Source organism: Cercospora beticola, chromosome 1 (genome assembly GCF_033473495.1).
Source record: "Cercospora beticola chromosome 1, complete sequence".
In the NCBI taxonomy this organism is placed as follows: domain Eukaryota; kingdom Fungi; phylum Ascomycota; class Dothideomycetes; order Mycosphaerellales; family Mycosphaerellaceae; genus Cercospora; species Cercospora beticola.
Genome location: NC_088935.1, coordinates 5,081,182 through 5,105,820, shown reverse-complemented (window position 1 = coordinate 5,105,820; position 24,639 = coordinate 5,081,182). Strand labels below are relative to the sequence as shown.

Below are 24,639 nucleotides of genomic sequence, written 5' to 3'. Positions count from 1 at the left end.
GCTGACAAGGGAGCTAGAATTATAGCTTGGCGCTGGCGGCTACACATCCATGCAGTGCATGGAGCCGTAGCGTGGGTACCTGCGAACACCACTCATCGGGAAAGCTTCCAACAAGTTCCATGAAAAGGCTGAAAATATCAAAAATTTCAGAAAACAATATAACATCTACCACCTTGTAGGAAAAGATTGCAGACAACGCCGCCGCTATGCACTACGAGCTTTCTCAACGATAGCCCTGCTGATAGCCACCATAAGGCGGTGGCTGCGATGCACCATAGGACTGATAAGGCGCCGACTGCGTTTGCTGGGGATATGTGGAATTTGCATTGCCATTGCATGTGTTCCCACACTGCTGGCTGCACCATCCAATGTGGTGGTACGGTGCAGCCGGCTGCTGCTGATATGGTGTCATGGCGCCAGAGTATGGAGAAGGAGTGGGAGGCCCAGCAGAGTAAGGTGTTGCTGGTGCGGAATATGGCGTTCCTGGAGTTGAAGAGTATTGGTATGGCTGAGGCGGCGGTGGGAGATGTTGTGCTGTCGGTGGTGGTGGCTGGCCGTAAGCAGAAGCAGCATAAGCTTGCTGGTGTGGCGGGTATTGCGAATATGCTTGTTGCTGTTGTTGCTGTTGCAGCCTATTCTTCTCTTCCGCGGCCTGCAATGCAGCCTGCTGCTGAGCGATAATTCCGTTGGCTTTATCTACGAGCGCTGTGACGAAATGTCAGCGTGAGTTTCGGACAGATTTTGATACGTGCGAGCGACTACACTCACCCTGCTGCTCAGCTTCATGCTGGGCTTGATGCTGGGCAATGACACTGTTGGCCTCATTGACAATGGCATTGTGTGCTTGCACCTGCTGTGCAGCTTTGCGTCCCTTATGGTGTTTCTTCACTGCATGAGCTGCGGCTCCGCAGGCTGCGATGGTGAGCATGGTGGCGTGATGTCTGGAGGCGGCTCGCGTAGAATCGTAGTGAGAGAGAGGCTGATCGAGTTTTTGAGCACCGATGGGCCTTCGTAGAATTGGTATGGATGTGTGAATGACCGGCCTGAGACTGCAAGGACTACTTATCGATGGTAGGTGCCGTCCGCACGCTTGCTCCGACGATTAGCACTATAAGCACTGCCCGCGTCCTCAGCTATGCGGTGCATGGTATTGCGCGAGAGGGCTTGATAGCAGCCTATGGTGTAGACCCTTGGCAAGCCACTGGCTGAAGTCGACGAATGGTGGATGTCCAATCTTAAACGTCAGCATCGACTCTCTGCGCTTGTGAATGATCAGACCACCATAATGAGGCACTGCGCCTTCCATCGGAGATGCTCACGCGAGCGAGGCGTGCCATGATTTGGGATCTCTTCTTGTGTTTTTCGAGGTTGACGCCTCCGGCTCTGGCGATCTTAGTCTAGGTTTCCATGCTCACTTTATGCTGCCTTCTTCTCTCGCATTTTCCTCTCCTTCTCGACTTTACTCAAGTAGCCTTCCATGCCGATCGCTCCAAAGACTAAGCCAATACCGAGGTACTGCATGTTATTCAAGCTGTGGCCGAACCACACCACAGAGATGATCATGGTCAGCATTTTTCGGGTGACCGTGATTCCAACCAAGAGCAGACTGCCAAAGAGAGACAGGGTCATGACTACGCACGATTAGCGAGGATGTTGGGACATCATTATCTTGTGACTTACAAATGAAGACCTGCCCGAGTGCACCACTTGCAGCAAAGCCCAAGATGTCCCAACCCACGGCCGGGTGCCTCTGAATGAATGCCAACGCCGCATGAAGCTCGCCAGCCCCTTTACCAAGGTCTAGGCCGACCACGGCACCAATGCCACTCTGGGCTAGATACGGAAGTAGGAGCAAGTAGACTGAAGTCAATATCGTTGACATGACATTCAGCGCGCACATCATCTGCTGGCCGGTGTATGGGCGGAAGCTGGCGTAAATATCGTCCTGGGTGGAGTTCGTCAAGCCGTCGAACAGAAGATTGATCCCCAGCAAGACAAGACCGTAGACGCTGCTGCTTTCGGCACCCTTGTGCTTCTTTCCAGCTGGTTGTTGGAGCGTGAAGATGGCAACACCAGCTGTGATAAGCGCAACCACAGCGTACTTCTGGAACGGATACTTCTTCCGGTACAGCGTGACATGAAGGAACATGACAGGAAGCAATTTGCAGGACTTTGCCAAAAGAAAGGTGATGTAGTCCACGTATTGAAGACTGGCGTATCCGAATGGTGAGGCCAGGGCCGATGTGAAGGCCACCAGAGTCAGCGGCCAGAGGATGCGTGTGTTTGGAATGATCGGCAGATCAGTTGGCGATTTTCGGGTGGCCAGAACGAAGAGGTAACCAAAGATGGCAGCGAAGGTAGACTGTACTGTGTTCATGACCACTGGGTACTTGAAAACTTCTCGTTTTGAGTCGGTGCCATAATTTGTCGTCGTGATTCGTTCTTGGAGGACGCCCCATGTCAAGCTATCGAATTCGTCAGCGGCCATCCCGAAGACTTGGGGAATCAAACGACTTACAAAGAGGCATAGATACCTCCAACGCATACAAGAAGCTGGAGCATGCTCGGGCTGCTTTCTGTATGCTGCCTTTGGATCGCAACATCGTTCTTGCCAGCTATCGTCGCGCCGGGAATGTCTGATACTTTGCCATTCGCCTTTCTCTGGCGCACACTTCCATTGGACTTTGCCATCACGCTCCAAGCCCTAATTCGGGGTCACGAAGGCTCTATGTGCAAAAAGAAGGTGAAAGGAAAGTTGAATTGATCAATCGCCGAAAATAATGCAAGCTGTCATGGTGTTGTTGATACCAAAATAGGATAGACTCGAGCTCGGCTCGGCTCGTCGGCACCCCCTGACCTGACCTACAATCACCGCAGCTCACTCCTGCCCATCAATTTCACCTGCAACCTCACAAGACATTCACCTGAATGTGAATACATGCTAGCAAAAAGCATGAAAACCACCTTAGAAATTGTACGAGATCGGCTTTCCCAGAGATGCCAGCCGTCAAACGTGGCAGATGCAAAAAAGGCAAGATCATACATGACAAAGAACCGGCACCCACCTCCACGGTACAGTACAATATGAAGGAAGTCGCTTGAACATTGGCAGTCCACTCCAGATACTGTGTTAATCTCTGACATGGAATCGTCTCGCGAATGTTCATCGCATCTACCGATATTTCTTGAGCAGAACTGCGTGTCATCATGAGGAATCTGTTTCTCGCATCAGCCTTGCTATGCGCAACTGCATTTGCAGATATCGACTGGACGAAGTCCATCACTGACGGCGTCACTAACATAGACAACTTCCCGGATCTTCTAGATGCCGACCTCGATGCCATTAATGCCGGTCTAAGTACCTCACTTTTCACCAGCGTGGATCTGGTCCAGGCATATTTAGCACGGATTCAAGAAGTGCAGGATGCACTGCACATTGTCAACGAAATCAATCCCGACGCTCTGCAAATAGCTGCCGAGAGGGATGCTCAACGCCTCAATGGGACCATACTTGGGCCCCTTCATGGCATTCCAATACTACTGAAAGACAATATCGCGACTTACGACTCGATGAATAATACTGCTGGCTCTTACGTCCTGCTCGGCACCAAAGTGCCTCGCGATTCCACAGTAGCTGCGAAACTCAGGGAGGCAGGTGCAATACTGCTCGGCAAAGCCAACCTTAGCCAGTGGATGCAATTCCGGTCTGCAAATACTACTTCTGGGTGGTCAGCTTACGGTGGCCAGTGTAAAGGCGCATACGTCGAGGACCAGGAGCCCAACGGCAGTTCTAGCGGAAGTGCTGTAGCGACCTCTCTTGGCCTCGCCTTTGCCGCCCTCGGAACTGAAACTCTGGGTTCCCTGGTCTTTCCTGCGGAAGTGAACAATGTGGTTGCCATTAAGCCTACTGTTGGTCTCACTAGTCGATACCTGGTCGTTCCGATCTCCGAGCGCCAAGATACTATAGGCCCTATCGCAAGAACAGTCAAGGATGCGGCAACTGTTCTTCAGTCCATCGCAGGGATAGATCCCAGGGACAACTACACATCCGCAATCCCAAACGATGGCGCCATTCCAGACTACGTTGCAGCTTGTAGAGAAGATTCTCTGAGCGGAGTTCGAATCGGCGTTCCATACAATGTGATAGCTCTCTACTCTGAGTCCCTCGAGCCTTCGCTGCTGTCAGCTTTCGACAATGCTGTCGAGCAGATAAAAGCAGCCGGAGCCACAATCGTTGATGCCAACTTCACAGCATTCGAGGATTTTCAATATGATCAGAACAACTCCCTCGTGCTTCAAGGCGATTTTGCTAGCGGCCTGTCCGGATATCTCGCCGAGCTAACAAACACTCCTACACTCAAGAACTTATCCGATGTGAGAAATCAGACGCAATCCAACTCAGCCGAAGACTATCCTGACCGTGACACCCTAATCTGGGATGTGATAATTGCATCCAAGGCAAACAACACCAGTCCTGAGTTCTGGCAAGCATACCAGGACAGTCTGGTCTATGGCGATGAGGGCGGCGTACTAGGTGCTCTCAGGCGCAGCAACGCTAGTGCGATACTGCTTCCGACTCAGTTCTCAGCTGCTCTGCCTGCGATTGTTGGGAGTCCGATCGTCACGGTTCCCATGGGCGCATACGACAACAGCACGGTGAAAGTCATGAATGAACGGGGCAACCTAGTCAGAACCGCATCTGGAGTACCTTTCGGTCTGGCATTTTTGGGCGATCTTTGGAGCGAAGCAGACCTGATCGGGTATGCCTACGCTTACGAACAGAGGACTAAGAATCGCGAGAAACTCAAGCCTTTGATCTTTCCGAAGACTTCGCTGGCGGATGTCAAGGAGAATGCAACAACACAGTCTTCCGACGAGACAAGCAATGGCACTACGTAAGATATTACACTCATTCAAGATTTGCTCAATCTCTGCTAATTGAACCCCAGCTCTACCGGCCACGCCATCAACGTGCAACCCCCTCTGCTCAACACCATCGTCCTCGGAGCGCTCATCGGCGCGTTCATGATCGAATACTTCCGCCCATTCTAAACTCGCAATGCCATTCCAACTCAAAATGTCAGCAGGAAGTCCATGAAATTTGTCTGGAGAAGGCGAATGTAAGGGTGGGACTGTGTTCAGACGATGTCGGACAAGATTGAGTCTTCAACGAAGCAAAAACGAGATTGTTCAGCTCGGTTTTCAACTTCTCTGCTCGGCAAAATAGATTCTCGATCATTGAAGGGGAAAGAGTAATGGTAGCTGTGATTTGGCAGACTTACATATCACGATTTGAAGGAGAAACACGTTTTGATGCGAGGTGATTGCAGTGCACGAGGAATGGAAAATAGCAATATTGAAGGAAACACGATCAAGTTCTTATATACTCCTTCTCCTCCTCTCCTCCCCTCCCGGGAATACCAAGAATCAGTCAGCTCATCAGCTGAACCATGCCCTTCTCTTGGCAAAAATGAGCCATCATTGCTCATAGCTCACTGCATACCAAGAACGAATCCACCCATGTCGTTCCTTCGCGAGCTGCACAACGCAAAGCCGTAACCGAGCCGAGCACAATTCCTCTCGCAGAATCCTATTCACATGAAGAAGCACAAAAGCAGTATACAACCGTTGTCATTCGTGCATGTTATGCTGTGCATAAACTATACTGTACAGACACACCAAACCCATGTTCAAAGAGTTCTTCGCCAAGCGCCGCGCTAAGATACTCAGGTATTCCCCCATTGGGATGACCGCCAACAAGGTACGAAACAAGGGACATTCTGTTACAACCAAGACCAAAGACACCGCAGTCTGCTTTTGTTCACCAAGACTCTTTCTCTTTTCTTCCCAACAACAGTCCATGCTATGCCAACGGATGCACGGCAGCATGTGCTCCGCTGTGCAACATCGTGCTGACAATGCACACCCAAACTTCATGGACCAGTATCCATTTCATCCGCGGCCGAAGAAACCACTTTCTCTCCATCAAACTCCTAGTTCCGCTTCTTCGGCTGCGACAGAGCAGCGAGCCTCGCCTGACTGATCGTCGAGCTCGGACGTGCCTTCTTCACCGGGCTTGCACTCTTCACACCTTTCGGCTTCACACCCAGCGTGGTGCGACGTGCAGTCGCGGCTGCAGTGGTTTGCATGGCTGCTTTTGGCACCGCCTTTGACACAACCTTAGCCTTCGGTGAAAGCACGGTGGGCTTCGCGCGCTTAGCCGGACGCTCGGATTCTTCTTCCCTGTTCTCCTCGACAACTGGCGTGTTCTCCTTGTCAGATACCATGTCGACATCCGTGTCAGGCTTAGACGTGACGACCTTGTTCTCGAAGTCGAACTTTCGCTTCTTGGTTCCGACTGGAGGTGACACGATCTCGTCTACCGCAGAAGCAGCCTGTCGATTCTCGAATTCGAACTTGCGCTTCTTGGTGCCGAATGGCGACGCAACTGGCACTGCAGCATCCGCCGAGACATATCGGATCGTGGGCGGCCGAGCGCTACGGGCAGCAGAAGCAGGGGCATTCGGCGATTGAGCGAAGACAATATCTTGCTCTCCTGCGCGGAACGTGAAATCCTGCGGTCCTGCTGTCTGCCGACGCTTCTGAGGCGATGGTGATAGTGACGGCACACGATCGTATGACGGAGCAGCAAGTGGCAAGCTAGGATAAGCACTAGTCTGCTGTTCTGGCTCTTGCTGCGTCTCTTGAACTGGAGTAGCTGTAGTCTTCGTCACTCGATCACTCTTAGGCGACGGGGTCGGAGTCTTAGATTCTGAACTTGATGCAGGATCCTGCGTCTTTGCATCGCGAGCCTTGGTCGATGAGGAGAAGTCGACGTGCTTCCGAGTCTGGGCAGTAGCAGGCGGCACCGGAGGCAAATCCTTGTTCAGCACTGCTGCCTTTTTGCCTGGCGGCGTGGCCAAATGTGTACCCGCCGCAACCTTGGAAGGGTCATCGGAGTAAAGACGCTGAGGTGAGCGAAGAATGGATTTCATTGGCGACTTGCGGAGAAGATTAAAGCGGCCAAGAAGCTCGCTCGTCGTTGTGCTCTGCTCTTCTGCTCCCTCTGCATTGCTTGTGGTGGCCATAGGCAGCTTCGTTGGAGAACGAGAGAGGAATGGAACAGCAGAAGAAGCGGTAGCCTGGAACGGGTCTTCCTCGTTGGTCTTGGTGATTGGTGCCTTCGCTGGCGAGCGAGAGAGCAAGGGGACGGCAGCAGATGGACGAACTTGGAACGGATCTTCCTCATTCGTCTTGGTGATAGGTGCCTTCGCTGGCGAGCGGGACAGCAATGGCACAGGCTTCTCCTTCGTGGTGGCTTCTTGCTGGTCACCCACATCATTCTTCTTCGACAGCCCGGCCTTCGCCGGAGTGCGGGCAAAGGATGGGCTCATCATCGATGTCGACTTCTGTACAGGTGCTGCGGCACTAGAAGACGTGGCAGCGGTGAAGAGAGAAGCTTTCGAGGGCGAGCGGGCGAGCAACGGGGTAGAGGCCTGTGGCTCGACAAACTGTGTCGGCTTCTTAAGAGCAGACTTCAGAGGCGTTGCTGCAGGCTTGAACTGCGGTGCAGGAATCTTGCAGGAGGCCTTGGTACTCTTCACGCTCGCGGCCCTGGCAATCGAAGCCTGGGTCGGCGTGGACAGTGTTGCAATCTTGGACTGCTTGTTTGGCGTAGCGGTAATGGACTCTGCAGCCAGATCAATCTTTGGACTACTGACAGACACGTCATCAGTCTCAACGATCTTGACGCGCTTCGCTGGGGATGTCTCGCCGGCAGTACGAGTTAGATCTCTGGAAGATGTAGGTCGTGGCAAGGTGCCTCCTCTAACAGCCGAGCCAGACTTTGGTCCTTCGCTGGATCCTGGTCTCGAAGAGCTCTCAGGTTCGTCCAGTCGCGCCTTTGAAGGGCTGCGCTTGAGCGATCTGGGACCTGCCGGCTTGACCTCACTCGCGGGTTTAAAGCGGCTCGGGTCTGCTCTCCAAGCGCTAGCATGGTTGGCGATCGAGTCCATCTTGTCTTGTTCCTTCATGTGTGCTTGTGAGAATCTACCCTTTGGCTTTGCCATTCGGCGGGCAGCGAGCACTTCGTCAATGCTTTGTGGAGCCTCACCATCGGCCACCATTTGTTCCCTAATTCGCGCAGCTTCCTCGCGCTTCTCTGACATGAGCTTCTTTGCTTCCGGGCTGAGCTCGAGCGAGAAGTCTCGGCTGAATGTGAACTGATAAGACGGGGTCTTGGCATCCTTCTCGAGGTCGCGGACCTTGGTGGGAGTGCCCTGTAGAACTGCGAGGCTGCCCTTCTGCTTTGCAGGTTCTGTATGAGGAGCCATATTCAAGAAGCCCAGATGGCGCGCCTCCTCTCTGATCTTAGCAGTGCTCTGGTGGTGGAGCTGTGGGTGCATCTCGCGCTCGTCGGGCTTGATGCCGGTGTTCCTCGTCGGCGTCTGGTGTTCCGTTGGCTGTGTGTTGGTCGTGGGAAGACTCGGGTACGAGACGGTCGCGGTGGATGGTGAGTCCGTCGTCGGAAATGCGCCTGGCATGTCATCGTTCTCCTCGACCGACGACAGCTTCGCGGGCAGCGTGCGAGGGGTGCGGGTGGGAGCATCGTGCGACAGCGACACTCGCTTTGGAGTGTTCTGGTTGCGCAGACGCGCAGAGCTGCGGCGGGCCATGGCGGATGAGCAGACGTTGCGTGAAGGCCGCGGTCTCTGGTCAAGGATGGCAGGTCGCTTAACAGCAGCCCAGGTGCAATTCCAAGGCTGAGTCGCGAAGATTGGTGCGTGCAGTAGTCGAGCCCTCTGCTGTCAGTGCGGTGACGAAACGGCCGGAGGAGCTGGGTGTTTGTCGGTAAATTTGTGTTGTCGTGACAACTGCTGGTCCGTGCTCAATGCTTCTGCTTCCGTCTCGTCAGTCGAAAGATACTGTAGTCTATGGTGTTTGATATTCAATGATGCACTGGAAGAACGCAGAAAGACGCGACATGGAAGCATCGCTACATGCGTACTCGCTAAGACTCATCATCATCGATATCATTTCGCCTCATCACTCCCCGGCTCAAAACTCGCCGCCTCAGGCGCAACATGAACCTGCCAGAACTTCATATCCTTCTTCGCAATCTTCTCCTTCTGTTCCTCAGATCTCGTATCATTCCCATACGAAACATGAGTCACACCGATATCCAACAACCCAGTCTGTTTCCGGGTCTTAAGATACTCAATAAACTCCATGCTAACCCGCACATACTGCTTCAGACCTTCTCTGACATTGATCGTCGCTCCAGTAGTCCATGAGAGAAGCCAAGGCTCAATCAAAGGAGCGTCAGTAACGCTCGGGTGCGAAGTTTTGAGACTCGTCATGAACCATGTTGCACCACAGCGTTGGAGTACGTCGCGTGCGAGATCGCGGACAGTGTCGAAATGTGGGCGGCCGTAGAAGATGCTGAAGGTTTTGGACCAGGAGTCGGAGTGTACGATGAGTAAAGGGACATCGATGTCCGTATTCAGCTTTCCTGAAGATTTGCCTGGATCGAAAATGATGCCGCCGACAGCAGGGTTCTCGAATCGGATCTCTCTATCAGAAGTTTTATTGGCGGTTTGTAGAGCTTGAAGCGCTCCTGTGGCACCAAAACTGTGGCCCGCCAGGATGACCTGTGACAGATCCAGACGATTAAGCCAGTCTTCTAGATCTTTTCCTTCGTTTCTGTAGTTATTCTTAAAAATCTGTTGACCGTTTCCAGATTCCAGATCACGGAGAACTGAAATGGTTTCTTGTATTTCAGCATCACGGAAGGCAAGTTTCTGGAATCTCCAGTCGTCGTTGGTGACTCCCACGCCTAGAAGCTCTGGCTTCAATTGATCAGCTCGGGAGAGCAGTACTTTCTTCTTCTTTCCATTTGGTAGATGCACCATAGATCCAGGACAGCTGCCATCTCGATGCTCTATGGTCGCAACCACAATCCCTCTGCTTGCCAGCTCGCCGCAATAAGCTGTATAATCCGTCCTCGAACTCACATCGCCATGGCTCAGCACAACCACAGGCATACGCGAGACCTCCTCATCGTCCAGTAAAGGAACATCCACCTTGGCCGGAATATCTATTGAGCTCGCAAGCCCCCATAACGCAAATGTGAAGAGTGGCCGGGAAAAGAAATTATTGAAATGTGCTGCAGTCGCATACCCTTCCGCAATCAAGCTCATCGGTTTCGGAAACCATTTATGTCTTGGCCTCGAACTCATAGAATCATGCGCAGTTGGGTAATAGAGCGTAAAAAGGACCGTATCCAGCGCAAAAGCAGGTTCTCCATTGTGCTTGAAGACCGTATCGTTGATTTTCCGAGGTTCGCGGACTGGAACTTCGACATCAATGGCACCCACAGAGTACGGCCCAGTATATTTCGGTAAATTTGAAGCAAAAAGTGGCGTCCAGAATGCGTAGCAGTATAGTACGTAGAGAAGGACGATACAGCATACAACGTATCCAATCGTGAATCTAGGTCGGAGCAGATCCCCGACCCAATCCCAAAATGAAGATGATGACCGGGCTTCCAGCCATCTGGGCCTGAGAGTATCCATCCTGCTGGTCGCTCGTCGAAAGAAATTTCTCGTCCAGTGAGGAGTATTCTGTAACCACCTTGGCTCACGACCAAAGTGTTCTGTGGAAGCTCTCGTATCGTGTTCTGGCAAAGGCAGCGGAAGGTCCGGATCGTCGGTGTAGATGGTCCCGCTCACACTTTCGTCCTCGTAAGGGGCTAACTCGAAATCATCATCGTGATAAGTGGTGTCCGCTGGCATGCTGCCCCTGATATTATGCGGATGACATGGGAAGCTGGAATTTAAATTAGGAGTGATGAGGGTGCCTGGCCTGACACACGTTCGTGTGAAATGTCATCCTCGACGCGCGTGTTCATGCACATGTAAGCCTGTGGCAAGCGTTGTAAGCCCACAGATATCGCGAGGATGACGTCGTAAAACACACGGACCAGCTGTTTCCGCTTGAGAGGTGTGGAGATAAGACTTACATAACTCCAGACACAGCCACAACGGAGACATCACTTGCATGTGTGCACGCATAATAAACTGGCACAAAGTCGACTTGAGGTGAAGATACGTACGAGCGCAACAGTTGCTGAATACAGACGTGAAGATGCGCATCTTGCAGTCGTCACGCCATGGGACGCAGCACCGCTCGGCCATTCCCGTCAAGCTATTGTGAAGAAGTCAACGCTAATCGCTTTCGCTCAATGTCAATGGCAGGAAAACCAGTAACAAGTAGCGACGATCGCTCGTCAACTTCACCTCCTCTCCAATCATAGCAATCAAGCACCAAGAAATGCCTCGGTGGATGCATCTGTCCAAACTAGTGAATGTGACCATAGCCAGCACCGCATACCATTGCTTATTGGCGTAGCTCGTTGAGTAAAATATAAGTATGCCGATGGTCACAAACGGTCAACAAAGTGGCAGCAAGATCAAGCCTATCCTTTCAAAATGCAACTCTTCCAACTCCTCACAACAGCCACCCTAGCGCTCAGCGCTCTGGCACAACAACGCGTAACCTTCCCCTCCGCCAACACCCAAATCGTAGGCTACCACTACAAACCCTCTCGCCAAAACAACAACGCCCGTCCAGCACCCGCCGTTATAATCGCCCACGGCCTCGGAGGCCTCCAATCCTCCCGCCTCCAACCCTACGCCGAACGCTTCTCCCAAGCAGGCTACCATGCTCTAACCTTCGACTACCGCTACTGGGGCGAATCATCCGGCCAACCACGTAATCTCATCGATGTCCCGAGTCAACAATCCGACTATGAAGCTGCCATAGCTTACCTCCAGACTCTTCCAGGTGTCGATGGGAAGCGGATTGTTCTCTGGGGAACTTCGTTATCAGGCGGACATGTACTGCAACTCGGCGCTCGGAGACCAGATTTGGCGGCCGTAATCGTTCAAGCTCCACATGTGAACGGTTTTGCGACGACTTCTGCTCTCCCTCCCGCGGACCTTCCTAGCAAAATTGTCGCAGGCCTCGACGACGCCGGCCGAGCAACTCTTGGTCAGGAACCCCTCTATATCCCCCTCGCGAACCGTACAGGCCAACTCGGTGCTCTCACACAAGCAGGCGCATTAGAAGGCTATGCTTTCATTCAACCTAATCCTCCTGCTCCAGGAAACGTCTTCCCAGCAAGATTCGTATTGGCATTGCCGTTCTTCAGCCCAGATGCGACGGCTGCGAACAGTCAGCTGCCAACGTTCTTTGCCGTGGGATTGGTAGATAATGTCACCCCGGCACCAGCTGCGATTGCATTGGCGAAAAGGATGAACGCGACATTGGTCGAATTCCCATCTGCAGGACATTTCGATGTTTATCCTGGACTACCGGCTTATGAGGAGAATATCCGACGACAGTCGGAATTCCTGAAAACGAATGTGCCCGTTTAAGGAGGCGAGCAAAGGGAAAGAAGGCCGGAACGATGGCTTGATGGCACACCCGCGCTGTCCGCAACGCAATAATCAGTCCACAAAGACACCAAGGCCAGCCAACAAGAAATGTCGACCTCAGCTCAAAAGTTATTCTCATTTGCTCAGCCGTCCGTTATGCTTTTATGCTCAGCTCAGCCTTCCCACCACACTGGAAGCTGTTGCAAGTAATATACAGAACACGCTAATGACCCTCCACATATTCGATACAAGTCCAGCAAGAGCAGTTTCGATGATGCATCAGCAGCGACAGCGGAACTACTCGCCGTGGTCCTCTTTCCTATGCAGACAACCATCGGCCAGACAGCCACCAACTTTGAATTGCTCCCGCTCGTACCATCTCTCTTCTGTTAACAGCACACCGCCATCTCTTGAAGATGCACTCGAAGCGCGTCGTATATGTTCACATTCTCTGTTGTCGTTTAATGCTTTGACAGTGCTATTCGTAGAATCGGAAGAATCGGAAGAGCCGGCATTCCTCATTAGCAATCAATCGCCCGCTGAAGAGCCCTTCTTCTTTTTGCCGCGCTTCTTTCGCTTCTTCTTGTCGCCGTTGGTCGTGCCCTCAGCGTGATCTTCCGCGTCAACATTGTCCTTGCTGTCAGCGGCACCATCATTGCCATTGGACTTCTCGCTACTGCTCTTTCTCGAAGTGCGCGGCGAAACGCTGCCATTTCTCGAAGCAGAGCCATCGTCGGAAGATGAGGTCGTCTCCAGCACTACCTTTCGCATCCCACCAATCTCGATTGTCGACTCTGTGATAGACCCAGAACGAGCTTGAAGCCGCTTCTTGCCCCAGGTACCCTCGTTTGTCGACTTGCCAAGCTCCGCGACCTGATCATCCTCTTCCTTATGATTCTGATCGCCGACAACGAGCTTGTCGGGCAGAATAAGTGGCTCTGGCTCGGTTTGGGATGCACGCCGGCTTTGTTCGTTGTCTGCATGGTTGCTCTCATCGTTCTCAGCTTGCTGTTGTGCATCCTGGCCGACCAGACTAGTTGCTCGCTGTTTCCGCTGACCAACGGGCGTCGGAGAGGCATTTGCTTCCGCCAGCTTATTCGCCTCTTGTACTGTCATGCGCGAAGACTCAGGAGAACTCAAGCGCCGCTGTGGACTCGCATTCATAGTGCCGTATACCGCTGCTGCGCCTCCAGAAGCACCTCGATGTGAGCCAGCTCTCGTCAACGCGTCTACGGCATGGTCGACCTGTGGATGATTCGGATCGAGTTTGTTCGGCTCCTCGTGAACAGTGCCAGACAAAATCGGTTTGTTCTCTGGAATCGTGCTGACGCCAGGCTTGATCTTGACACTGGTGAACTTCGTCGATTTGGGATGACTAGCAGCGTTGCTTGGGCCCAGATGCTTAAGATGCTCTTTCAAGTCCGATGGATGACTGCGCACAGGCACTGGTCTAAGTTTGTCTTGAGCATGGTCAGAAGCCGCACTGCTCTTCCTACGCATCATGAACGTCGTCTGACCGTTTGCAAGACTTGCATTGCGTGACTTGTCGCCCTCTTTCTTGCCGAGGAGAGGTTCGTTCTCGCTGTACTCTCTGTGATCATCATCGGTGTCAGTCAAAACATTGCCTCCTTCCGATGGGCGGCCTCGGAAGCGCGTCTTCGGTGCGGGGGCCATTCTACGAATTGCCTTGTGGACGTCCACGAAGACGTCAGACTCGTCAATGATCTCCTCTCCGATCAGTTCCTCGATCACATCTTCCAATGTCACCACTCCAAGAGCGCCTTTGTCTTGACCGGGGAAGTCAGATACGAGCACCATATGGCTCTTGCCTTCCTGGAAAAAGTTGATAATGTCCAGGCATGATGTCGTTGGTGCAGTTTCGGGAAGTGTCGCCAGTGCGAAATCGCGTACTCGTTTGCAGTCCTCGGGGTCGTATGTAATCAGAATCTTGACCAGAAGCATTCCGATGAAATTTCTCGCGTTGTCGGGCGCGTAAATCGGTATGCGCGAGTAGCCCTGGCTCAGAATGGTGTCCATCATAACCTCGTCCAGCACGGTGTCGGCGCTCATTGTGAAGACGTCTTGCATGGGCGTCATGATATCTCCCACCGGCTTGTCTTTCAGGTCCAATACACTGTTGATGATGGTGACTTCGTCCTCCATAAGTTGCTCGCCCGCTCCTCCACCCAGAGTCTTGTGCAAAGTGACCAACGTCTTCAATCCTGCCTTTTTGTACATTGTCCCATGCTCTTCTCCCAACAAGTAATCGAGAAGCTTCGCGGTTGGCCATGCAACTGGCGACATGATCCACATGAGGGTGAGGACTGCGGGCGCCATGAATGCTCCGATAGAGAGTCCATAGCGCACGCATACCGACTGAGGTGCGACCTCACCGAAAATCACTAGGCAGATGTCAGCTCCGAGCAGGTGCAATAGATATTGTACCATTCTTACCAATCAACACGGTACTGCTCACAACAGCCGGCCAGCCTCCGCCCAAGCTGCGATCCAGCACAATGGGCAGCGTCTCGTTGGTGATAACATTGCTCAGCAACAAAGTCACCAAGACCCAATGCTTGCCCTTGTTCAACAGCGCGAGCACCTTGGCCGCGTGTCTCTTCTCGCTGCCATCTCCGCTGGTGGCTATGACTTGAAGATACGTCTCATCCTGTCCCATCAAGGCAATCGTCAGACCAGCGAAGACTCCGCCCAGCAGCACCAGGAACACTGCCACGGAGAGGTATATCCATAAGCTCGGATCGTCCGCGTCGCGCGGAAGGTCGTCGTCCGTCTCGTATGTGTGGATGGTGTTGCCGCCGAACAGGTGCACCGGCGCAGCGCTGACGAGCGGAACCAGACAGAGTCGCGCGGCGGTGAGGATGGCGGGTCTCACGGCGCCCAGAGTGCGGTGGGGGTGACGTGTCGTGCCATATCGACTGGCCGAGTGGTGTCGTGGTGCTGAAGCGGCTCTGCTCGACATGTAGCGTGGTCGGCGTGGTGCACACGGCCAATTGGAGCAGGACACGACGCGGCGACTGGGATGACGGGGGCAGCGAACTGCTGGAGAAGCGGTGTCTGGTGTGCTTCTGGCCTGGAAAGTGCGTCTCAGGCAGCGGACAGAGAGCTTCAAACAAAAGGTCTGGCGTCGAGGTGCTGCGCTGCGGTGGATCTCCCACGGGCGTCCGTGGCGCCGGCTACGGATGAATGATGCAGTTGTGAGGACCCGGCTCAAGCTCAGTCCCAAAAGTCAATGGCAGAAAATCTGCTGCAGCGTTGGCAACAACGTCCGGCGGTCTTGTGCTGTTCAGAGGAGAGGTGCCCAGCGTGGCAGTGTGAGGTTGACCTACACTGCAAAATGGCGCATGCGAGCTGCCTTTGTGCGACGTTGACGACCCAAGACTCTTGACACTCGTCTCGCGTACCGTACAGAAGAGAGCTACCCCGGCGCCCTTGTCTGGCGGCTTAGCAGACGATCCCTAAGAACGTGCGCGACTGCTGGCGACCAGGTGGTTGGTCAACTTGGCCCGTATGCCATGATACACTTTGGATCTTCATCTTCACCTGCAGCTTGCCACAGTCACCTACTACGCTCTCATACGCCGCTGTGAGCAATATTGTACAGGCTGAATCAGCAACATCATGATCAATTCTTCCAAGGACCAGGATGCACGCCATCCATTGCGTTGATGAGCAAGGATCGCACGTCGAACAGTGCCGAATGCCCGGAGGACTGTGATGGACCAATTCCACCGCTCCAGTTCCAGACTTCACGCAACCTTTTGGAGGTCCTGCAACCACACCTCCAGCGCCACATCTGGCCTGCATACCAGACATTGAACGCGGTTGCCATCTCTCCGTTGAGCTACAGCGCACGCCCCCACCGCATTTTGAAGTCATCGATCTGTTTCCCAGCTCACCTTATCGCGATGGCTGCATGTATGAAATGCGGTCACGATTCTGCTCTTGGTCAAAATTCACATTGTCACGATCGAAACTGCGAAGAGCCTGAGGATTCCGCTCTCAAAAGAGAAAGCAGACACGCGACAAGCTCTCGCAACCAGGATGCTAACAACACTTCCATGCCGAACTTCGACTATCCATGTCCAGTAGCCCGCCGACATCGCATATCAATGCAACGAACTCCTCACATGAGTAGGGCAACCATGGCAGAGTATGAACAGGGCAGAAGTCTTCGGCGTTCCGAAGAGTGTGCATCACTAGACGCAGACCCTACCACACCTGCGTTGAGAGTGTCATCAGCGATTATGGATTCTGCAAGTAACGCGCAGTGCTACTGATCTATTGACTTCTCCCAAAGGACTCCCTCCGCCTATTGACGAGCTGACTCCATACAAGATCTTCTCCTACGCATCTATCACAGGGCACGGATTACGCGTTCGTTCCAGTGTATAATTCTCTAAAGACCAGACCCTGCAGTCCGTCAATTTTTACAGCCCTCGTTCGGCACGACTCCAACATTATCCATATGTCATCCTTATCGTAACGTCCTGTACGAATTTTGCTAGAGCTCACAAGAACATCGATGAGTCAAGGTGGATTAGATATTCAGCATTGCAGGCTTCCACAATGCTGTCAACATCGACTGGTCGGGTCTCTTCCGAATTTCCGGTTGCTCAATAATTGCTACAAATGCTTTTCGTAGTACTAAATTCACTTGTGGGTATCAGGATGACCTCGAGCACACCTTTCTACGGGTGTCTCTTGAAAACGTCTCTATGCAGTGGGGTTGATTGGCAAGCTCTCGTAGACAATCTACATGATCTGTTTCCCCGAGGGTCTTTCTAGCAGCTAGACAAGGAATGCGAAAGACGAACGCAGAGTCCATCCCAGCGCGCATGACTATAATGTCCGCTCGATTCTGAGCATAATTGTAACTTGCACAACCAACCCTGATTGCACACGTCCCATGCCCTATTGCTCCTCTCACTGCCCAAATTCTCTTCGTGCCGCTGTCCACATTCTTCCATACTCTTTCTCCCATCCCCTCCCGTATGCATCTTTTCCACCCTCCCCATTCCCCAACCTCACGAAATCTTCGCATTACTAAAATCCATCTCCGGATGCTGCTGCTGAAATTTCCTCAACATCTCCATCTTCTTCTCCTCATCACTCGTCGGCTTCCCCATCTCTTTCTGCCGTTGATCATACATCATTTTCTCCACCATACTTCTCGTTTCTCCATCCAAATCACTTAATTTCGAATTATCGGGCGAGATTTTCGAGGTGTCGATTTTGGGTGCGGAGGTCACGACGTGGGCCCACCATTCCATTTTGTTGACTTTGTCGAGGTGGATGCTGAGTTCTTTGCCGGAGGGTACGGTTTCGAGCGTCCAGGTCGAATCGTCGGCTTGGATGGGGTGGGGGAGGGTGCCCTGTGAGTTGTGGTGTTAGGACGTGAGGGACAAGGGTGTGTGGTGTGAAGGATGGTATACCTCAATGATGGGCTCTTGGCCTTTGATGCCGGCTTTGATTGTCGTCTTCGTGATCTTCACGTCAAGATCTTTGCCTTTCATGTTGGCGGGAATGGGCGCCGTGAGGTCCAGATCTTGAATGGTCTGGGTCCATTTGTACGGCAGCTTGCTCTGTTCTTCATCTTCTTTTGCTATGGCTTCTTTGTCGAGCTTTTCGCGCTCTTCGGGCGTGGGAGATGCTGGTCGGTCGTCTGCCATTTTTTGCGTGTTGTGCTGGATGTTTGTTCTCAAAGTGGCATGTGGGATGTGCGGAAAGTGCCCGCTGTTGAAGCAGCGGCGGCTGTCATGTTTCGAATGTTCGAGCTTCGCCTGCCTGTTTCCTTTGCGAGTGCACATCATTCACTTGCACCATAATATGTTTCAGTATTGCTCATGGATCTGCAGAGGATCTCGTTATGTTGCTGCTGTAGCTCATTCGGCCTCATGGAGCACCTTCAAACGAAACAAGCACTCACTCCATCGGCATCCCAGTACAGGCACACCCGAATATGACGACAATGGCAGCGAGCTATTCGCACCTTTCTCGGACGCCAGCTTCAACATCTCTAGCTCCTGTCAAGCTCCCTCCCGCCAGACCCTGAAATCGCCAGAAACCAAGGGAGCAGCCAGGCTGCAGGATGACAGAATGGGAGCTCGGCTGTCGTCGAGTCGAGACCTCCGCGTCGTAGTAGCTTCAATCCAGCTTCCGCTCATCAGCAGTAGCAGTAGCTGCCCAGCTCCTCACAAGCTCAGCTCGGCCGTAGGGGACTCCGTAGCCGTTCGTGGTCGAGGTCAGAGGAAGTATCCCTGAAAGCATACCCCACTTGCTGTCAGAGTATATCAGGAGCGGGGCTGTGCTGGATGATGGGAAATGGTATTTAATGGGAACTTCTGCTTGAACTTTTACTTTGACGAACTGATAACGAAGACACTATAACACAACTACTAGGCATTCAATCACACAGTAAGACATCTCCGCCACCAGCTCTCGCGACCCTCCTCAAAGCTGACATCTTTCTTCCTCCACAGCTCACAACACAACCACCACAATGGCCCCGGCAACCGTCACCGTCGTCTACCCACAAGGCGCCAAATTCAACATGGACTACTACAAATCCACCCACATGCCGCTCGTCCAAGAGAAGTGGGGTAAACACGGCTTGAAATCCTGGAAAGTCATCCAGTTCTCCAACGACTCGCCCTACTGCGTGCAAGCCACACTCGAATGGGACTCATTGAGCGATTTCCAAAAGGCGGGCGGCAGCCCAGAAGCCAAGGACGTCATGGCAGATATTCCAAATTTCAGCGATAAAGAGCCTGTGATCATGGCTGGTGAGGTGCAGCTTACTTCGTAGAAGGACTGCGATATGAGGAGGAGATGGGAGGGTGTGGGATTTCGAGTTCGATGAAGATGTGGAGTTTTATGTAGTGAAATATATGAACTTCACTTGTCTCAACCTTTTGTAGTGTCGTTGCCCACTGAGTAGCCCTTTGCTACGCCGCTTCTGCCTTCTTCCATTGCGGCACCGATGATTTTGCCATCCTCGTCACGCTCATATGCAATTTCGAAATCACTTCCCAGTCCTGTCCATGTTCGTTGAGAGCGGAGGAATTCTGCTGCTGGTGAGACTTGTCCGTTGATGGTTGCAACATCGCCTTTTGCTCGTTGGACCAGGGCGGAGCTGGGAGGCGCAGCGAGGCCCTCGGTGGTGTTCGATGTAGTCTCGCTTGCAAGCGCTCGTGGTCGTCCCAGGGGTCTACTGTGCGATACATATTGCCCTGTCCGGAGGTCGAACTCAGGTGGCTCATCGTCCGAAGACTGATCGTCCCAGTTACCGCTTGCTTCTTGATCCGGTTCCTGGCCATTGTTCGCAGCGTCGCCATTTTCTACAACCTTCTTCTCCTTGCCCAGCAACTGGCTGAAATCTCCAATCCACTCTCCGCCCCACTGCCTCGTAGCATCACTCTGCAAGGCAACCTCGAGCTCGAAAGGAGTGATGATGGGTCTGTAGAACTCTTTGCTTTCGATCAATGAGCTCTCCCAGCAACCTATTACCACCCAGCCCCCAATTTCGCTAAAGTTCGCCACCTTGGCAGCATTCACCTTGCCAACGACGAAGACGTAGGACTTTTTGCCTGCTTTCCGGATGAGGTCCTGGCAGTGCTGTAGAGCGACGAGGTAGTTCGATACGCTCAATGTGTTGATGAGGATGCCGAAAATCGGTACGCTTGCAAGACGTGTGATGAGTGCGTAGCGGCGTCGGAGGAGTTGTGATGTCGAGGCTTCGATTGTGGTTGTTGAGGTGCTGACATTTGAGTCCGTGGGGAAGATGTGCATCGATCTGATGCGTGATGAAAGGATCAGTAGAAGTGAAGTGGGTGGTTCAGAAATGTGAAAGATCGAATACTCTTTGAGAGCATTTGGACTTTCCGTGATCCCTTTGGGTGTGGTTCTGTTCGGTATGAGTGACGCAGGGTTGTGGAGGACTTCGGTCTTGAACACATTCGTATACCCTTCCTCGATAAGCCTGCTGTGCAACTGATCGAGATGATGTGAATATGGAATGTCTGCCATGAGGCAGACCTTCTCATCCTTCGCTTGGTAAGTCTGCTTGAAGCTTGCCGCAACAGCATTGACATCCAGAGCCTTGGCAGTGAAGACATAAATCACAGGCAGGCGCGCCGTTGGCGACAGACATGATCGTCCGTAGTGCACGACGACTTCAGCGTCCATGTGCTCGGCAGCAACTTCGTCGACGCAACAAGCACCGTACGATGTGTCACCGAGAATGCAGAGTTTTTCTTCAACATCTTGTGCGGGAGTTGTTTGCACCTGCTCGTCCAGGCTGGCACCTTCCAGTTTCTCGGACACGACTTCGACACTTGGCTGCGGATCTGATCTGGCCTGCTTCAAACCATCTCGCAATCGTTCATATACTCTCGGTGCATCGACGAGCATGTCATCGGGAAACTGCAAAGCAATGCGCCTCCATTGTCCAGCCCTAATTTCGTCGATCGTTCGCTTGATTTCATATTGCACGTAGAGTTGTTCTTCCGACAGTCGTTCTTCACTGGACTGCACAACAAGAGGAGTTGGTTCTTCGAGAATGTGTTCTGCGGGCGTTGACAGAACGGGGCCAGTTTCGGTCATCATGTGTGCCTGAGGGTGGATGTGATTGGTATGACAGCATGCGAAATTGTATCGAGAAATTATCCTGGGAGGCGGCTCACCAGTGTGGAGCGGCGTGATCCGCAACGGGCAGGGACCAGCTCATTCGTTTGGAAGCTTGGCCATGCTATAGGTGTAAGCCAGCACTCGGGCAGGAGATGCTCAAACATGACTTTGGTGGATCAGCGGGCGGCGGCGGGTGATTGGACGCAGGTCCCAAACCTTGAGAGCGCGCTATGCTGAAACAGCTTGGCTCACCTCCCCTTCTCCCGCCGCCCATGGTCTGAGGGTTGCACGGGCGGCTGTTTGAGGTGCGCGCAGAGGTCCGACGGCGCAGGTGCAGCATCGTCGACGAAGAGCAGCCGCGAGCGCAACGGCCGCGCACAGCAACAGACAGGCCATTGGCGGCCCATGCAGCCAGCGACTCCAGCAGCAGCGACAATAGCGAACCCACTCGGCCATTCATTCATCCATTGATCCCTCCACTCGCTCATTCAAAGGGGAGCGCGCGCCCTTGCGACCCACGACGACCGACCCTCACCGCGCCGCCATCACTCGACCTTTTCCTGCTTGTTCCTTCTCTTTGTCTCCGGTGTCTAGGTCGACTCCTTTACACGCCGCCACGCTCCTTTGACGCCTTTGTCGCGCGGGAAAGAGGGAAAGACAACGGAAGAACGACACTTCCAGAGCCGCACCGGCATGCGACACCACATTCCTCCCAGCACTCTCGCGGACGTCTAGAACGCCGAACCCACACATTCCTTACACCACACTCCTTCCGGCAGAAGCCTTTCGCACCTGCCGTCGCCTGCTGGTCAGGCGAGCGCATACAGAACACCACACATTCATTCATCCGCAACATAGGTTCAGTTGCGCACAGACAGGCGTGTTTGATACACGAGCCCCACCCGTCCGAGCACCAAGATCTCGTATTTCCCCAACTTCCTACAAACGACGATATCCATGGGCTGCTTCAGCGATCGGGAGAAGGGCCCGTCAGAACAGTCGCAAAAATGGGACTACCTCAACCTCAGCGACTTCCGATGCACCTCCTTCTGGACTTACCTGGCATATGTATGGCTCTGGTTTATGGCGCTTGTCGGCATTGCAGTCTACGCTGTTGACACTTTCACCGCTGTCAATCTCCTGGCTTTTGATCGATGGAGCAGTGAAGTCAAACCTGCACTGGACTTCAAGTACAGCAAATGGATCTTCGCCATCTGCATCTTATTGTCCTGGGCGCTATGCTTCTACGAATGGATCAGAGCCCTTCGCATTATCAAACGAGGAGGTGTGGCAGAGAGCTTCTTGGATTCGCTGGCAGTGAACATACAAAGTATGCGGCCACAGGGTTTCAAGCGCTTTTTGGTTTTCGAGGCCTTAACCAAGAGTCGGAAGGGCGCCGATTATGTCGCCCTCTTCGTCTACTTCTCATTTCATACCGCCATTCGAGTCATTCTCGCCGAGGGCCCTCGTGTAGGCGTCAATGCTATGACCCTGTACGCTGTGCTGCAGGCCGACTTAGTGCCAGCCGCCGACGCCGACCATAACAGCTTCGAGCAGTTCTTCATCAACATTGGCGCATTATGGAACAAGGACCAACGCCAAGCCCTCATCTACTTTGCCATGTTGTTCACCATGGTCATCTGGGTGTTCAGCGCGCTTTCCTTGATCGCTTCTGCGATTCTTTACATCTGCTTCCTATGGCACTATATTCCGCAACGGGACGGTAGGCTGAGCGTCTATTGCAGACGCAAGGCCGACAAGAGACTGGAGAGAATCGTGTCGTCCAAGGTGCAAAAGGCAATCGAAGACGAAGAACGAAAGAAGCGGAAAGAAGAAGAAAAGGCAGAGCTCAGAAGACAAAAGACTGGCGAGATGCCACCTCCAGTTGCAAAAATTGGCATCAAGGAGCAACCTACGCTGCCAAATCTTGGATCGCCCGATATCAATAACGACGACAAGCAGTCAGAATTCACACTCCAAAGACAGGGCACTGATGCGTCTGTTGCGACGCTGCCGCCATATTCGACTAAAGACCGAATGCAACGCCAGCCCACATTGCCAGATTTGGGAGAAGAGCGTCCGCCAATGAACAGGACAAATACAGGCGCATCCGCGTGGTCCAATGCACCAAGCTATACCACTGAAGCACCTCTACTTCACAACGCGAGCATGCCAGGCCAGAGCGAGCCATCCTTGCCAACTTTGCCGCCTCTGCCACCTGGAGCTGTAACGCGACAGCCGTCGTATGGATCACTGCAACAGCCTTGGCACGATAGATCAGGATCGCATGGCTCGCAATTGTCTGCGCACTCCTTTGCGTCTGGACACATGCCGCAGGCGCCACCATCAGCACGACCTTACCCTCCAACAATGGGTTCAGGTTTCCCACGAGCAGCTCCACAGCCTCGAGGACCCACCCCAATGAGGACCATGACACCACAGACCTACCAACCGGAACCGCAGTCTGCCACAAGCTTCGCCAGCCAGGACAGCTACAACAGACCAACGGCGCCACCTTCAAGATCGAACACAGGAGGTGGTTTTCATACTGGCCCAAAAGTCGATGAAGCTTACTGGAACAGCATACAGAAGCAACAGTCATTCAGCCGTCCGGTAGCCCGTCAGCCTTCGAACACAAGCTTTAGTAGGCCGTACTCACCAGCCACAGCGCAAGTGCCGTCCCAGATGGCTCCTCCAGAACGACAACAGCATAGTTACGAGATGACCACACAGCCATCGCACTCTGTACCAGTCTCGAGAACACCTGCGCCCGCGACCGGCGGCTACGTGGCTTTCAACCCTGCAGCGCAGAGCGGCTCTACACCTGCGCCAACAGCTCCGGCAATGCAGGATGGCCCGCGCCGCAATATCACAGTAGCTGGCCAGATGAGCGACTATTTTGGTGATGCACGTCGAGTGCCTCAACGAAGTGCGACGGCACCGATTGAACCACAGAGCGCCGAGCCACTTCGACAATCTGTAAATGACATCCTTAACGACTATGGACCGCCACCGAGCAACGAGACACTCAGTAGGCCTCAACCGCCGACGAACCCTGTGCAGTACCGCTCATACACAGCCGAGCCATATGCGCCAGCTGTCAACAATCAAAGTTTCAGCCGGCCTCAGCCGCCATCAAATCCTGTACAAGGGCGATCAAACACTGCGGGACCAGAACCTGGGCAATGGCGGAGATATTCCTGAGCAAGGAAGCTCATGTTGGAGAAGGTGGAAGTGCAGGATAGCATCCAAAGCGATACATAGGCATGATTTTGATGATGAGTGTCACGCAGCCAGTGACTATCACAGGCTTTTTCAGCGTGCGTACGTATGATTACAGAGATACCCAAATACGCGCATGCAATTTACGACTTGATCATCTTTGACCGCCTTCGTGGCGTTTTCTTGTGCTTCATTGTGGGTCTCTGATCGCTCTTTGGTGAATCGTTTGTCAGCTGAAAACTCGTCATAGTGAATGGTATGGGCTTCGGATGGAAAAGCAGCCCACTTCGGCTACCCGGAAAGACTACAAAAGTGGCCTCATTATGCTGACGGC

General features: G+C 53.1%; 11 protein-coding genes across 11 annotated transcripts; 4 read left to right on the top strand and 7 right to left on the bottom strand.

Annotated features, from left to right (window-relative positions):
* Window positions 1-223: 223 nt before the first annotated feature.
* RHO25_002025 (uncharacterized protein) lies at window positions 224-928 on the bottom strand (the record flags this gene model as incomplete). The annotated part of the gene is made up of 2 exons (XM_023594616.2): window positions 224-705; window positions 769-928. 2 exons carry the CDS (start codon window positions 926-928, stop codon window positions 224-226), a joined length of 642 nt encoding a protein of 213 aa, XP_023459711.2.
* Window positions 929-1,416: 488 nt separating this feature from the next.
* RHO25_002024 (uncharacterized protein) lies at window positions 1,417-2,691 on the bottom strand (the record flags this gene model as incomplete). Its single annotated transcript, XM_023594615.2, has 3 exons — window positions 1,417-1,631; window positions 1,681-2,465; window positions 2,519-2,691. 3 exons carry the CDS (start codon window positions 2,689-2,691, stop codon window positions 1,417-1,419), a joined length of 1,173 nt encoding a protein of 390 aa, XP_023458731.1.
* Window positions 2,692-3,207: 516 nt separating this feature from the next.
* RHO25_002023 (uncharacterized protein) lies at window positions 3,208-5,052 on the top strand (the record flags this gene model as incomplete). Its single annotated transcript, XM_023594614.1, has 2 exons — window positions 3,208-4,895; window positions 4,950-5,052. 2 exons carry the CDS (start codon window positions 3,208-3,210, stop codon window positions 5,050-5,052), a joined length of 1,791 nt encoding a protein of 596 aa, XP_023458515.1.
* A 941-nt stretch (window positions 5,053-5,993) lies between these two features.
* RHO25_002022 (uncharacterized protein) lies at window positions 5,994-8,675 on the bottom strand (the record flags this gene model as incomplete). The annotated part of the gene is made up of 1 exon (XM_023594613.2): window positions 5,994-8,675. The coding sequence occupies one exon, from the start codon at window positions 8,673-8,675 to the stop codon at window positions 5,994-5,996; it is 2,682 nt and encodes an 893-aa protein (XP_023458516.1).
* Window positions 8,676-9,032: 357 nt separating this feature from the next.
* On the bottom strand, window positions 9,033-10,793 carry RHO25_002021 (uncharacterized protein; the record flags this gene model as incomplete). Its single annotated transcript, XM_023594612.2, has 1 exon — window positions 9,033-10,793. One exon carries the CDS (start codon window positions 10,791-10,793, stop codon window positions 9,033-9,035), a length of 1,761 nt encoding a protein of 586 aa, XP_023458509.1.
* A 696-nt stretch (window positions 10,794-11,489) lies between these two features.
* Window positions 11,490-12,437, top strand: RHO25_002020 (uncharacterized protein; the record flags this gene model as incomplete). The annotated part of the gene is made up of 1 exon (XM_023594611.1): window positions 11,490-12,437. The coding sequence occupies one exon, from the start codon at window positions 11,490-11,492 to the stop codon at window positions 12,435-12,437; it is 948 nt and encodes a 315-aa protein (XP_023458510.1).
* Window positions 12,438-12,965: 528 nt separating this feature from the next.
* Window positions 12,966-15,417, bottom strand: RHO25_002019 (uncharacterized protein; the record flags this gene model as incomplete). The annotated part of the gene is made up of 2 exons (XM_023594610.2): window positions 12,966-14,839; window positions 14,892-15,417. 2 exons carry the CDS (start codon window positions 15,415-15,417, stop codon window positions 12,966-12,968), a joined length of 2,400 nt encoding a protein of 799 aa, XP_023458511.1.
* A 2,065-nt stretch (window positions 15,418-17,482) lies between these two features.
* On the bottom strand, window positions 17,483-18,127 carry RHO25_002018 (uncharacterized protein; the record flags this gene model as incomplete). Its single annotated transcript, XM_023594609.2, has 2 exons — window positions 17,483-17,830; window positions 17,891-18,127. The coding sequence occupies 2 exons, from the start codon at window positions 18,125-18,127 to the stop codon at window positions 17,483-17,485; spliced, it is 585 nt and encodes a 194-aa protein (XP_023458512.2).
* Window positions 18,128-18,957: 830 nt separating this feature from the next.
* RHO25_002017 (uncharacterized protein) lies at window positions 18,958-19,263 on the top strand (the record flags this gene model as incomplete). The annotated part of the gene is made up of 1 exon (XM_023594608.1): window positions 18,958-19,263. The coding sequence occupies one exon, from the start codon at window positions 18,958-18,960 to the stop codon at window positions 19,261-19,263; it is 306 nt and encodes a 101-aa protein (XP_023458505.1).
* A 98-nt stretch (window positions 19,264-19,361) lies between these two features.
* On the bottom strand, window positions 19,362-21,062 carry RHO25_002016 (uncharacterized protein; the record flags this gene model as incomplete). Its single annotated transcript, XM_023594607.1, has 1 exon — window positions 19,362-21,062. The coding sequence occupies one exon, from the start codon at window positions 21,060-21,062 to the stop codon at window positions 19,362-19,364; it is 1,701 nt and encodes a 566-aa protein (XP_023458506.1).
* A 978-nt stretch (window positions 21,063-22,040) lies between these two features.
* On the top strand, window positions 22,041-24,287 carry RHO25_002015 (uncharacterized protein; the record flags this gene model as incomplete). The annotated part of the gene is made up of 1 exon (XM_023594606.2): window positions 22,041-24,287. The coding sequence occupies one exon, from the start codon at window positions 22,041-22,043 to the stop codon at window positions 24,285-24,287; it is 2,247 nt and encodes a 748-aa protein (XP_023458507.1).
* Window positions 24,288-24,639: the final 352 nt, after the last annotated feature.